At 39.9% G+C, this 15,596-nt stretch overlaps 1 protein-coding gene across 1 annotated transcript; it reads left to right on the forward strand.

Annotated features, from left to right (window-relative positions):
• The first annotated feature begins 1,500 nt into the window (after window positions 1–1,500).
• On the forward strand, window positions 1,501–15,533 carry LOC129829728 (carboxy-terminal domain RNA polymerase II polypeptide A small phosphatase 2-like). The gene is made up of 7 exons (XM_055891612.1): window positions 1,501–2,101; window positions 9,799–9,953; window positions 11,770–11,874; window positions 12,142–12,198; window positions 12,857–12,949; window positions 13,320–13,505; window positions 13,739–15,533. The coding sequence occupies exons 1-7, from the start codon at window positions 2,041–2,043 to the stop codon at window positions 13,862–13,864; spliced, it is 783 nt and encodes a 260-aa protein (XP_055747587.1). The 5' UTR covers window positions 1,501–2,040; the 3' UTR covers window positions 13,865–15,533.
• Window positions 15,534–15,596: the final 63 nt, after the last annotated feature.

The raw sequence follows: 15,596 nt of genomic DNA on the forward strand, positions 1-15,596 counted from the left end.
GAAGGTTACCAACAAATGTATGCAGCATTGAAGGTCCCCAAGAACACAGTGGCTTCCATCATTCTTAAATTTAAGAAGTTTGGTACCACCAAGACTCTTCCTAGAGCTGGCTACCTGGCCAAACTGAGCAATCGGTGGAGAAGGGCCTTGGTCAGGGAGGTGACCAAGAACTCGATGGCCAATCTGACAGAGCTCCAGAGTTCCTCTGTGGAGATGGGAGAACCTTCCAGAAGGACAACCATCTCTGCAGCACTCCACTAATCAGGCCTTTAAGGTAGAGTGGCCAGACGGAAGCCACTCCTCAGTAAAAGGCACATGACAGCCCACTTGGAGTGTGCCACCTAAAGGACTCTCAGACCATGAGAAACAAGATTTATGCTGCAGGGAGTTTTTTTCAGCGGTAGGGACTGGGAGACTACTCAAGATCGAGGGAAAGATGAACAAAGCAAGGTACATAGAGATCCTTGATGAAAACTTGCTCCAGTACACTCAGGACCTCAGACTGGGGCGAAGTTTCACCTTCCAACAGGACAACGACCCTAAGCACACAGCCAAGACAATGCAGGAGTGGCTTCGGGACAAGTCTCTGAATGTCGTTGAGTTGCTCAGCCAGAGCCCAGACTTGAACCCGATCGAACATCTCTGGAGAGACCTGAAAATAGCTGTGCAGTGACGCTCCACATCCAACCTGAAGGACCATGAGAGGATCTGCAGAGAAGAATGGGAGAAGCTCCCCAAATACATTTGTGCCAAGCTTGTAGCGTCATACCCAACAAGACTTGAGGCTGTAATCGCTGCCAAAGGAGCTTCAACAAAGCACTGAGTAAAGGGTCTGAATACCTACGTAAATGTGATATTTCAGTTTTTGCTTAGCATAGATTGGTGAGGGAAACAAAAATGTAATCAATTTTAGAATAAGGCTGTAAAGTAACAAAATGTGGAAAAGGTGAAGGGGTCGGAATACTTTTTGAATGCACTGTATGTGATGTGTGTAGCTACCTCTTCCTTCATCTGTATATGATGAAGTGTTGTCATGTTGGAGTGCTGGAAAATTACAACAAATCAACTAAACAGATTACCATTAGTTATGGTGGACATAAACATTATATTTAGCAAAAAATTAATATTTATTTGTAAGGAAAAAATCATATACTGTGGATAAACTTGAATGCTTAAGTTCGAAGTGCTGTTTTTTTCTTAGTCATTACTGCAATTACTGAAGTCCTGCGTCTCAATTAACTAAAGATGTATAATATTATCAATGACAATATCAATAAAAACATTATTATTATAATGATGATATATTGAAGAAAAAAATTGCTTGATTTACTTATACAATTTATTACAATCATAAATGCACACTCAGTCGTAACAAAAACAGCTCTGGAACATATTTTGGTGTGGAGTGTGCAGAATGGAGAGGAATGCCTTTGCAACTCCCACTTTCCAAAGATCCAATCCGAAACGAGAAACGGTTTCAAGGCGCCCTTGGTGTTCCATTCGAAGAAAAACAAAGCCCCGGAAAAAAAAATACATCTCACATTTAAAATCGAATTATATTTATAACCAATTCTCTATTTGAGAAATATGTCCGCCGATGTAATCTGTTTTCTTTTCCTCCTCTCGGTAATATCAATTTGACGGTGTTGTTTATCTGTAGTAAGGGGAACTTGAAACCGCCCCTTGCCCCATTTCCTCGGTTGTTTTTCTTCTTTCGCCTGTATTCTCCATGTTGTTGGAGCGAAAAGTGAGGTCTTCGCAGAGACAGGAAGGGGCCGTTCGGTTCCGAAATATACTAGCGATAAAGTAAACCGAGACGCGCAGCCGAGGAAAACATATCCAAGCGCCCTGCCCCTCCCAGAAGAAGCAAGAAATAAAGAAGCATTGTTGGTGATGAATTGTAGCGTCTTCCATATCCAACAAAGCCACGGATGACAGTTATCAGGGCAATCATTTAGTAACTTGTCAATATAACCTAATGAAGGCTGCTTATCTCTGTTTGGGGAACGGATTGGATTTTGAGGGCTCTGTGCTTGTCAGATGGAAAGTTCTATCATCACTCAAGTGCAAAAAGAAGACATTCAATTGTCACCGAAAACAGGTAAGAATATGATATGCTCCGGTTTTTATTGTTTGTTCTGATTAAACATGGGTTTAACTAGAAGGGTAAAGGTTAGTTTGATTTGGAGGAGCTTCGTTAAGTAATCAAATGCAAGCACTCTAACGTTGATTCAAACATGTTCCCAGCGCGTCCATTTGACAGTTCCAACGTCGCGGATATTGCGCGCGACATTCTAGAGCTCACTGTTCTTATTGACGGTCGGATATGTACACATTGGGTTAATCTTGAATATAAATAGACTACGTTGAATATCAATATTATATTTCATGATGATTCAAGCCGCCACATGCAACTGATGCTGAACATGGATTGGTTTTCAAAGGTATTATGGAACACCTGCATAATTGGAAGGGGAAAACCCCTCTGGTACAAACACATTTTTGACAATGTAAGAGTAAAGGCTATTTGAAAAACTGTATCGCATTACATGTCTTTTGTCATCACGAATTCAAGGTTGCCAATAATATTCAGTCACTGTTTGTTGCCTACTGTAAACAATTCAAATCAATATTTATTTCCCATTTTACATGATTGGACTTTCAAGACCAATCAAATGATTCAGTTGTTGATGCTACAGTATTTCTATCGATCAAAACAAGGCTACAACATCCAATACCAAATTATTATTAGCCAATAATTATAATTTCATTAATTGACAGACGAATAATTTTGCGTGTAAAATGTTCAACCAAACCACCCCAAATGTAGCCTACCCTGTGTTTTTTAATTTAGGATATATCTCTCCAGCTGTTGTATGTCGCCGTTCCATATATTACTGTCACATATGTCTCTAGGCAGCCATACACACAGCACAGCCATGTCTTGTTTTTGTTCGCAGGCTCAGGCTGGAGACACATCAAGGCAGATCAATGCGCGCCAGTGTGGGACGCTATCCTAATGTTGTTATAAAAATATCACATCACAGGCCTATACAATACAACGATTGGCAGGTGTATGATATACAATTTGCTGTTGGAAATTAAACCAACAACGGTTGCGGATGAGAAACATAACCGTAGAAATGCCAGGTGCCGCGGTCGATATTGACAGTGGAATGCACAAGCACAACCCTCAGCACACGCCCTCCGCCGCCCATTGTAAAGCGCGGTTTCAAAGAATCTTTGTTTTCATGCTTCAGGCAGTCCGGTTTGAATTGGAGGGTAGGGTTCTGCTGTATGGTTATGGTTGATTTGCTGCTCCTATGTTTGCTCAACTGATACAAATCTATTTGATTATTATAGATAGTTTTTTTCTCATTTATTATCATTTTGTTTTGATATATTCAGGAATAGGCTATCCTTAAAATGGCTTTTTGGCACTAGCATGTTATGTTTGTGTTTATGAAGGAAATCCACAACAACAATAATTTTTACAATTACAAGTAAGCTGCTGGGTAATATGCCTATACATGTCAGCCCTAAACGGTTTTGGTAACACTTTATTTGAAGGGTACCTACATAAGGGAGAGTTCATAACACATTCATAATGCGTTCATAAACAATACATGAGCATTTCATAGATGCATATGCTAACAACCACATGAATTAGGGATGGGCATTTTACTTTTTTTGACCGTTCAAGTACTCGCATTATTATTTTTTTCCCGAGTACTCCAATGGAAAAAAGTTTATTTTTAGAGCACAAGGTCTGCACTGGAAAAACATATGTGCACATTTATTTATAAGTCTATGCCAACAGTGTGCAACAATGCTTCATTTATCATAACTGTTACAGATAACAAATCCTAATTGCTAAATTGCCATATTCAGTCAATAAAAAATCAAGTGCCATTTAAGAGGAATTTATTGAAACCATACTATCAACTGGTCATATTATATTGTGGAACACAATCTTTTTAAAAAGACACACATTTTATTGTAAAAAAAACCATGATGTTATATAAGAATAAAATATATCCGAATATTTTTACCAAATGAAAAAAGTTGCCAGTGCAAGTGATGCGCATCTCGAGTCTGGGGAAGTTATTCTCAAAGAGTGATCATTTGAAACGGGGATCAATTTGGCCACTTAGAAATCAAAATCTGTCTTCTTTTCGACAGATGTTCAATTTAGTTTATTCTGCCGGTTCTTTGGAATTTTCTAAATGGTTTATCAATTCCACATTGAACACTGCATGGTAATGAATGCTTAATGATTCTGGTGAAAATATGCTCTTTGTCTTTATCAAACTAATGTTTTTGCATATTGTCAGTGTGGAACCTGTCTATGTTTAGGGGGGGTTATAGCCTAGGCTAACTAATTCTAAATGGCACTAGCAGTTCACAAAGTAGCCTAAGCAGAACTAGATGGGACACAATTATTCCTAACCTGCAGCTCATTGTTGGAATGCATATTTTCCTGCATCAATCACCCAGTCCATTTTGAATTTGTGATTAAACTGTCATCATTTGGCAAGGAATATAGCTTGTGTATCCCATCAGTTAGATACAGTTATTTCTATAGGAGCTTGTGTGCACACAGCACGCATGTGTGTAGGGAGCGGTCGGAAGGCAATCGAGTGAATGAGACAAGGAGGGGAAAGAGAATTTAGGGAGAAGAACTGTGTGATGCTTGGGTTGGTTTCTTTTTTTGTTGTGCCCCGCAAATGCAGATGTGCAATTGGAACACTAGAGTCAAAGCAAATTTAACGTTGGCTTCAAGACAAAATGTCAACATTTTTCAGGACAATTTCACTTGCCTGTTTGGGCATCCACAAAGCACAGTCCACCAAATAGTTTTATGTTATTTGAAGAGAATTGATCTCTGGTTCAAGATCAAGCTGTGACGTCCGTTCAAGTACTTAAGCCCATCTCTAACATGAATACTGCAGATTTCAACTTGTGGTTGTTGACAATGGCATTACTGAAATGCTAAAGAGCTTCTTCATGAATGTGTTAAGATACTTACAGACGGGCCGTGGTAAGCTCCAAAGGTGTCATAGACTTCAATGGGAGTAGGGCGTGGCGGGTGGCAAAACACAAGCAGTTTTGCAAGCAGTGTGGTTCCTGGTGCTCGCTCCCATGAGCGGCGACGCTGGCCCTGCTCTTGAGGCACCAAAAGATGAAATTAGCTGAAGTCTTGAGCGGCCGATGCACATGGTTGACCAATGAGCAGAGTTCATCTTGTCAACCATTGTTTTAATGACAACATTCGAGCTGGCAACAACCAGGACCGCTGGTCTCTACACAGAGTAGGCAGATTTTCTCCCGGTTCAATTGCCGTTTACCGTGGCCCGTCCGTAAGTGCCTTTTAAGTCCTTATGTAGGTACCCTTCAAATAGTGTTACCACGAGTGCTTTAAGTTACATCATTTTTTACCTGTTACCCATGGCATATCTGTTTCCTGTGACCCAGGGAGGGGCTGTCTATTCTATTTATTATATTCTATATGTGTTGAATGATGTCACCCAGGCGAGGGCCCAGTGTCCTGTATCTTTTTATATAGATAGACAATGTTTTTTTACAGGAATGGAATTGGAAAAAATCACTCTATGAACTCACCATGTAAAATCCTATAGAATTCCTAGAGGAATTAGCCTTTAAACACGTTTATATTTTTACAAGTCAAAATTATTTATCTTGAGTTCCCATACACTCTTCCCCAATTCCTTGGTTATGTACACTATATGTACAAAAGTATTTGGCTATTTCAGCCACACCCGTTGCTGACAGGTGTATAAAATCAAGCACACCGCCATGCAATCTCCATAGACAAACATTGGCAGTAGAATGGCCTTACTGAAGAGCTCAGTGACTTTCAACATGGCACCTTCATAGGATGCCACCTTTCCAACAAGTCAGTTCATCAAATTTCTGCCCTACTAGAGCTGCCCCAGTGAACTTTAAGTGCTGTTATTGTGAAGTGGAAATGTCTAGGACAAACAATGGCTCAGCCGTAAAGTGGTAGGCCACACAAGCTCACAGGACGGGATTACCGAGTGCTTAGGCGTGTAGTGCGTAAAAATCAACTGTCCTCATTTGCAACACTCGCTACCGAATTCTAAACTACCTCTGGAAGCAACATCAGCACAAGAACTGTTCGTCGGGGGCTTCATGAAATGGGTTTCCATGGCCGAGCAGTAGCACACAAGCCTAAGATCACCATGCGCAATGCCGTCAGTTGGAGTGGTGTAAAGCTTGCCGCCATTGAACTCTGGAGCAGTGGAAACGCATTCTCTGGAGGGATGAATCATGCTTCACCATCTGGCAGTCCGACGGACAAATCTGGGTTTGACGGATGCCAGGAGAAAGCTACCTGCCCCAATGCATGGAACCAACTGTAATGTTTGATGGTAGAGGAATAATGGTCTGGGGCAGATTTTTAATGGTTCGGGCTAGACCCCTTAATTCCAGTGAAGGGACATCTTAAACCTACAGCATACAATGATATTCTAGACGATTCTGTGCTTCCAACTTTGTGGCATCGGTTTGGGGAATGTCCTATCCTGTTTCAGCATGACAATGCCCCTGTACACAAAGCAAGGTCCATACAGAAATGGTTTGTCGAGATCGGTGTGGGAGATCTTGACTGGCCTGCACAGGCCAGGCCAGGCCCTGACCTCAACCCCATCGAACAACTTTGGGATGAATTGGAACGCCGACTGCGAGCCAGGTCTAATCGCCCAACATCAGTGCCTGACCTCACTAATGCTCTTGTGGCTGAATGAAAGCAAGTCCCCTCAGCAATGTTCCAACATCTAGTGGAAAGCCTTCCCAGAAGAGTGGAGGCTGTTATAGCAGCAAAGGAGGGACCCACTCCATATTTGATGCCCAAGATTTTGGAATGAGATGTTCGACGAGCAGGTGTCCACATACTTTTGTAGTGTATTATCATTCCAATTGCTGCAGATGCCCCCCAAAGATGAAAGGAAGAGACTGATAGAAGGTGGGAAATTAAAAGTTAGTATCAAGGCTTGAGGTTATGAATCAGGAGAGTCTCATAACTAACACTACTTCACAAAATATGACAAGCATGTTGAGTGTTGTCGTGATGTGACTATCATTAATCCGATGACTGTTATTTATTTTATCAAACTGTTTTAATTGATATTCTATTAAATTAATAATTTAACAATGAACTCATTAGGAATTTGGGGCACCACAGGAAAAGTTATTTAACGAGTTACTATCTCCCGACTTAAACTCTAAAGATATACAGATATCTCTTACCTCAATAACAGTCAATTATGAATTATTACCTCATCAGTCTCATTCTGAATGTCGCAATATCCCTGGATCCGCAAGAACCCTATCCCTTTGAATATTCAGTACTACACAAATTGATTTAATCATTTTATTTATTAACTAACTAAATAATAACACAGAATACCATACACACTTACATGAGATAAAAGTCCCTAGTGGACTGAAATGGTATGACTGCTTGTTACACAATGGAAAGGGGGTGGGGAAAGATAAAGAGAGTGAACATATCGTACATACATTTGGAAGCTACACTCACGGAAATATGAATACTTTGCACATGAACGACCGCTCATTCGGATAAGAAAGGCAATGTATATATTTACGCGTAGATGTCTTTGTCGTCTCTCTGTTGAAACCACTCGGTCTGTCTATGGGGTGTTGTTCGATGTAAGTCTCTGGTTGTCCACCAGAGGTCACAATCTCCTTATGCTTCTTTGGTCTTGGAGTGTTTGTTAGCATAGATACTTCAAACGTACCTACGGTGGTCAGAGGGATATGTTCTTCCCCCTCGTGTTGAGAGTTAAATGTCCTAGAACCACTTTTACATGCACGGCTGCAGACTGTGAATGTTCTGGTCTAGTCTTTACCTTCTTCACTCGTGTTGAGGGTTTCAGAGCTTCTAACCATTTCGTAATGTGTAGCCACCGCTCCACACTGTCTGGCCTTGTAGTTTTAACCAACCATTTCGAAACGTTCAGCTCACTCTGTCTGTCACGCTGGTCTGATGTAAATTTCAATAGCGAGTCCTTTTAAGCACTCTGGTCGGAAAGGCGGTTCCATCACACTGACACGAACTCTGAGCTCACTTGTGCGTGGCTACTGACGGCATAATTTTGCATGGAAAAACAATTCTCATTTAGAATGCAAAAATCACATTGCTTTCTTCACAAAACTATTCTCATATTTAATCATCATTTTTTACGTTTAGATGTTAACCTGATATACACAGTGTACAAGTTCTTCAAGTTACAATGTTTCCGTTATAACGTTTTTCTATCCATTTTTTATGACATCACAAAATAGACATTAATTTTCCATTTTCCATCTCTCATCATTCCCATCATTCGGATGTTGAAATATATTGTCCCAGTGTTCATTGTTTGATGTTGAAGTTTTGGGTGGCCACTCTTCTGTAACACAAATACCAAAACTAGAGACCAGAAAGCAGTTGGTCTGCTGCATTACAATTTACGATCGACGTGAGGTGTCATAAAACCCCCACATCAACCCCCCCCCCCCCTCGGCTCTGTAGAGCTGATCTACTGTAACCGGATCTTTGGATCCTCACAGGAGAGTCATGACAGTGTTCAGATGTGTGAATCCCACTTTTTCTTTTTGAATTCGTTTTTATTAATCCCTTCGATAGCTTTAGTCAGTACAGCCATCTGTGTTTTGTATATCACAGCCATCCATGCATTAGAGTTTTATATGAACTCTCATACTATTACGAGCAGTGCTATGCATATCCAACCAAAGAATAGATGCTATTTGCCTCCTCTGGTGTAACCTTTATGAACTATGACACATTTTTATATTGACTGATCAAAGGGGCTTGGAGCATTGAGGTGTGACTGGCTTCAGCTCGCTCCACTCCAACCAGAGATCTTGTTCCAGGAGAGTCAGTGAAACGGTTGGAATGTTTTCTGTCTGTCTTTTTTTTATACAGCAGAAGTTACTGATTGTGTCCTAAATGACACACTACTCCCTATATAGTGCACTACTTTTAACAAGGGCCCTGTGGGGATTAGGGTGCCATTTGAGACTCAGTCACTGCCTGGTGAAGAGTGTGGGTTTTCCCGCACTCTCAATGATTATATAACATGTACCAACCTCTTCCAGCAGCAGCAGCAACCTCATTAAAGGCAGATTTTTATTTGTGTGTGTTTGTCCAACTGTGCTTGTGTCCGTGCGTGCGTGTCTCTGTAGTGTAGAGGGAAGCCTTTCGTGAAGGGAGCACAGAGTTCATTCTACATGTGTGCAGTAACTATGTCTCTCAAAATGGGGGAAATCCTCCTTACTACTTTATGGGAAAATCTTGAGAAATTCACATCCTACATTTCCCTAACATCTACAGATGTAGGGTCTTAACTTGAGCCAGTTTGCTACAGCAGGAAAATAATCCTGCAACAAAAAGAAATGTGGATGAAATTCATGGACATTTATGGAAGCGTTGATACATTTTTCGTAAGGGAAAATCATGTCTGAAATGTCAAAGTGAAATTACAAACTTCAAAAGCCTTTTTAAACCTAAAATATTCTCCAAGTTTTAAAGTTCTCCTGCAAGAGGGGGATCAAATAAAAATCCTACATCTGTACCTGGATTATAAGAACCTTCATTGCAGGTGGAATCACCATAATGTGTTGGTGAATAGCATTTTCATTTGGGATAAATCCATATATCACTCAGAGTTTTGATCAAAAGCTTGGTTGTGTCCTAGGCATACAGCATTCTTCTTTTTGGTCTTGTGACAGGCGAGGTGAGCAGATCTTCTCTGAAGAAGCCTAGGAGCTGTAACATCTTCAAAGCACTCTTCTGTTGCCTCAGAGGAGCACAGGATGCCCGAAATCCACCATCACCTTCACAAGATGCCTTGCTGGAGCCACAGGACAATGGGGACGTTGTCAAGGTAACAGAATATATTATTCTCAACATCTCGGCACCATTGTTGTTGTAATTATCCATATAGAGTGTATGGGCTGTAGTTTACTGTATTTCAACCAAGTGTGGGACTATTATGTAGCCTAAAAAGTGTCCTTTTGCATTTTGTTATGTTTGCAAAGCTTGTTTGGACCGCTTAAGCAGATTACAAATGAATAGTTTTAACCACAAAGTTTCACACATTGTAATTTGGCTAGTCTTAGACTTTTTTTTTATAGGACATGAATCTTGTGTGTACAGTTTAGCTAAGTATTTTTTAACCCAAACAACTGTCAGGCTTAGCTCAGCTTTCTTTTTATTTTACAACTGTCAACTTCCTCATCAAGTGTTTAACAACTCTGCCATGCATATTACAGGAAAATAATATATTTATATAAGCAGACAATAACTACACAAGTGATTGCTTTCCTATCTTGAGCAATACCCTGTGAGAATTTGTGGGATTATTGCCCGTTGATGTTATAACAGCATGATGCAATATAAAATGGCTGCTGCACCTGTTGTGAACTTGTTGAACACTATAACCATGACTGTTGGCAGATACAGAGTAGTTTAGGTCTGTTCATATTGATCTCCTATGATGATAAGACAGCTGAGTGCCTTGCAATCCACTAAGGCGAAATAGTGGTGCAGTGGGCCTACAAAGAGTGGATAATGTGATGTGCATGTCAGTTCATGTTGGAGACATTAGATATGTACAGTATTTTGTACCTGGTACGTCATAACCGAAGTGTACAGAAGAATGACAAGGTGTGTGTTGCCCACAGGCCACTAGTGAGGCTGTCAGTGTAGTGGCGCTAGCGCCATGTAAAGGCGTCCGCATGCTTCCCATCCCAAACAGTTTCTGCATATATTAAAACAACATTTTGTGATGTTTTGGTCTTCGGCCCAGGGTTTATCGGCTGTTTGTGCACACAAAAAGTTTTCCTGACGCAAGCCGAAGCTCAGTAGCCAAAGTATACACCCCTTCGTCGGTAATTGGTCAACAGTAGGAATTCTTCAATTAATTGTTTTGTTGTCATTCAACGAGAAACGATTCGGTTTTCATGCAAATATTTCCAATTGAGATATACTGCACCAAACATCTTAGATGTCAAATTGCGTGACTAAGACCTCCTCGGCAAAAACCGTAAAAATTAATTACATATATCTGGAGTTATCTTAATTCAGACTATATTGAAGAAATGGCTTCGTTATCTCAAGAGGGACAAACAGTACAATTGCCGCTTTTTTTGTTCACATTGCCTATTGTCCTCCAGGCAGCACTGGAGCAATGAGGAAGCTGTAGCTGTTGTGAAGCATGGGTATTGTTTGGGTCTTTGAATTTAATCTGAAATTCTATTATTACAGTATTATTACACTTTTAGAGCTCTTTTACCCCTACCTACATGTACATTTTACCTCAACTACCTCGTAACCCTGCAGATTAACATGGTACCGGTTGTTAATTTATTGTGTTCGTATTTCCTTTTTTAATTTAGCAAATTTTTCTTACTTTTTAACTCTGCATTGTTGGTAAAGGGCTCGTAAGTAAGCATTTCACATTAAAGTCTACACCTGCTGCATTCCGCGCATGTGACATAACATTTGATTTAATTTCAACTGCAGTTATTCCCTGTGCTTGTAGAGTGAAGCACTGTGTTTACTAAGCATAAGAAAAGCCTAGTAAAAAGGGTAAGATGTGGTGTTCTCTGCACAGTCCTGTACTGTACTCTGTAGTACTGGCTGGAGATTGTGCCAGCTATAGTGACCCTGTATGTCCCCTGTTTTCTCCTCCACCACAGCTGTCATCAGGGCCCAGCCTGCTGCCTGAGATGACACCCCAGGACCAGGGGAAGATATGTGTGGTCATAGACCTGGATGAGACACTGGTGCATAGCTCATTCAAGGTAGCTACCGCTTTTCCACCCACTCACTGTTACATGTGGTTTTGTAAGGGGTGTTTGTATACAATGCAAAGGTAAAAGAGGACATTTCATGAAATTATTCATAATTTTGAATTACATTAAAAAAATTGTGAATTGTTTGATTTACAGAATGATTTATAGTTTAGCGTCTAATTTAGGGATTTGATCCTATGTAATTACATACAGTATAACTGTAAAGCCCAGGAGCATCATAACAACAATCTTCCACGGTGTTCCTTCTCTCCTCAGCCTATCAGTAATGCAGATTTCATAGTGCCTGTGGAGATTGAGGGGACCACACACCAGGTAAAATCTCTCATCTGAATATGTTATCGGTGTGCTTGTAGAGGTGGGTGGGTTGGTATTGTGTGTGTGTGTGTGTTATGGTCAGTGTGTGCCGAGGTTAAAATGGGATGGGTCTCAGGACAGATGTTTGTTATGGGCGCTGTATGAGCCCTCTACTGGACAAAAGTTGAATGGGAAAGGAAGAAAACAGTTCAATTCAGCTTAGTCAGTTCACCTTTCAGAAGATTTTGCTCACCAATGCAATGCACCAGAGGTAATATTTAAACTCTATATATTGAAATGTACTGGAGTCTGCTGTACATGCAAAACTACATGCAAAACTTGCACTTCAGGTCAACATGAGAACTGTTGTGGTGTTTGGAATTCTTCTCCATGGGCCTCTGCCTGGTTCAAGTAATCCAGGATAGGCTGGTTAACACCTGCACGGCCTATTCTTGATTACTTGTTTCAGGAACCAGCCACCAGCAACTGAGATGGGAACAAAATGGACACAGCAGAGGAAGAAGAGTTAATGTTACCTTCCAAATATTTTCTTCCAGATACTTTATTACTGTTCAATTATAAAGCAATTGCTAAAATACTTCGTAACAAGCAGAAATGTCTGTTGCTACACAGGTAAAAGAGCTACCAAAGCTTCATGCCAGGTGTTTGTTTTCAGGTATACGTGCTGAAGAGGCCGTATGTGGATGAGTTTCTACAACGAATGGGAGAGCTGTTTGAGTGTATTCTGTTCACTGCCAGTCTTGCCAAGGTAAGCTGAAAAGACCTAACGAAACCTTATCTTGTCTTGACATTTAGCCTATTTATTTGTAGTTCTTCATGAAAAAACCTATTGTATTTTAGAAAGTCTTAATACTTTTTTCTCTTTCACAATCCTCCGTAGCCTTTTCCCCATGCACTAGGTGACCTTTGTAGTACCAAAGACTGCTTTGTACATTTGCATATTATGAGCTAGCATACATTCCATAATGTAACCCATAGTTACATTATTAGTAGCTTAGGTGCCTTGATGACACCTTGTTAGTCCTGACCAAACTCCATTTCCTTCTTCCTCTTGCCATTTCCTCCCTTCCCTGATCCTGGTCTTCCTCCTTTTCCCCCTCCTCTTTGCCTGCCCCAAGTATGCAGATCCAGTGACTGACCTGTTGGATCAGTGCGGGGTATTCCGGGCACGGTTGTTCCGGGAGTCCTGTGTGTTCCACCAGGGATGCTACGTCAAAGATCTCAGCCTGCTGGGCCGAGAGCTCCATAAGACCCTCATCCTAGACAACTCTCCTGCCTCCTACATCTTCCACCCAGAAAATGCTGTGAGTTTGAGTTTCATTCAACTTCTGTCAACTCAAATGTGACCTCTTTCAGGATTCAAAGTGATTATTAATAGGATACTAGTTCTGATTCTACTGCATTCTGATTCTATTCTAACCTTATATTCCACTTACCTTTTGGATTTAGTAGTTATATAGGACAAGAATATACAGTTGTCAATACTGCAAAGAAAGCATTAGTAAGTGAGTGAATGGTTTCTCTGATGCTCCCTCAGGTTCCTGTGGTGTCCTGGTTTGATGACGTGGAGGATGCTGAGCTGCTCCACCTGCTGCCTGTGTTTGAGGACCTGAGTCAGGCTGAGGATGTCTACACCAGACTGGGGGAGCTACGAGCACCATGATGGAGGGACCCTGCTGATGAGCACTTCATGACATTCTAACGCCTTTTCTCTGACTCTACTGTAGAGTACTACAGTCATTCCAAATTAATATGAATAAAGTGGTTATTTTTTCCAAACCAGAAGCCTGCATGGCCTGATCTGACTCAGGACACTTGTATCTTTGTGCCTTTTTCCTAAACAAACACAAAAAGCAAGCAGCGCAAACTGTTTTTATTGGTATTTTGTTAAAAAAAAAAAAAAAAAAAAATAAACTTCCAATCTCGCTATGCAATCCTCTTCTGTAATCATGATGCACTACAGTGCTACTTGTTATACGGTTCACACAGTCAAATCCAGAATGCCAACAGAATGTAACCTTACATGTTCCTAGAAATATGACCAGTTAGTATATGCTCACATACTAGATGTTTAACTGATACCTATGTAAATATTTCTATTATTTACTGTAAAATGGACAACAAAGCAAAATGCCACTCCATTTAAGTAATGAATATATTAGAATAAATAATGTCTTCATAAAGTTTTGGAGACTTTATATACATTATATCAATATATTTTTCTGAATACCATTAATAGCATGCATACAGTGATGTTATAAAGCTTTAAAAAGCTTCTTGAGTTGATCATTTGGGACCACATTTTTTAAAGATTAATTCCTTTATGGTCACTTGAATGCAGACATACTGGATGCATGGCTACTCAGCAAAAGTTTATTATATTGTCGCTCTTAGAATATTTGGTCCAGTCTAACACGTTTTTCTGTTTTTCTTGGAATACTAAATGACAAAATTGCACTTGTTGTTTTATAAGTAAGACTGCTAAAAAGTGACAACTGTACCTTTCAAATTCAGTCAGAGAGATCATGCACTGCCTGTGCAGATATATGCAACCCAATGCCATGCTGAATGTGGTCAAATACTGTATTAAAAAAAGGATATGTAGTTGTGGTACTCTTAATTCTGAAATGATATGCCTTTTTTTCTTATACATTTTGTGTATTCGTTTGTGTATTATTTGCCCACTACAAGTGAGGGTATAGAAACAACAATATTCAAAACATCTGCCAAATTATAATTTGTGCCTAGAGTTTTTGGATTGTGTAAACAAGTTAATCAAACACCACATATTATTTTCCTCTCAAGAGTGCCTTTCAAACATAACTCTTAACCTTCCAATGCCTCCTTATATCATCATAGATGATACCAACGACATTGGCTTATCCAAAAAGCAATAACCAGGTTCAGGGTGTAGATCAATGACAAATAACTAGCAAAATATGGATAATTTTATGTAGGTACAATCAAGTTTGTTTTTATAATGTTAAATATCCGTTTTTACATGTTGATCACTAAAGAAATGTCCAATCCTAATGAATAACCAAAGCTATCTGGTTGTTGATATTGTGTAGATTACGTTGTCCTCATTAATATTGTTATAATCAAACAAAATAAAGTATACAAAATGTACATTTTAAATCAGTAACACATATCAGGCCAATGCATTGTTTTTAGTGCTAGGGTAAAAACCAAAATGTGCACCCCTTGGGGTCCCGAGGACAGAGTTTGAGATACAATGTTGCTACTTTCAATAATATTGGACTATTTTTAAAGAAATACATGTATTTTGGAGCCAAACTGGTCAAACGTTACCAAATAAAAGTTTGATTATATTTCCTTGTCGGTGTGTGTTTTTGTGGAATAGTAAATTGTTTTTGTATTAGGAAATTACGATA

Source organism: Salvelinus fontinalis, chromosome 31 (genome assembly GCF_029448725.1).
Source record: "Salvelinus fontinalis isolate EN_2023a chromosome 31, ASM2944872v1, whole genome shotgun sequence".
Classification (NCBI taxonomy): domain Eukaryota; kingdom Metazoa; phylum Chordata; class Actinopteri; order Salmoniformes; family Salmonidae; genus Salvelinus; species Salvelinus fontinalis.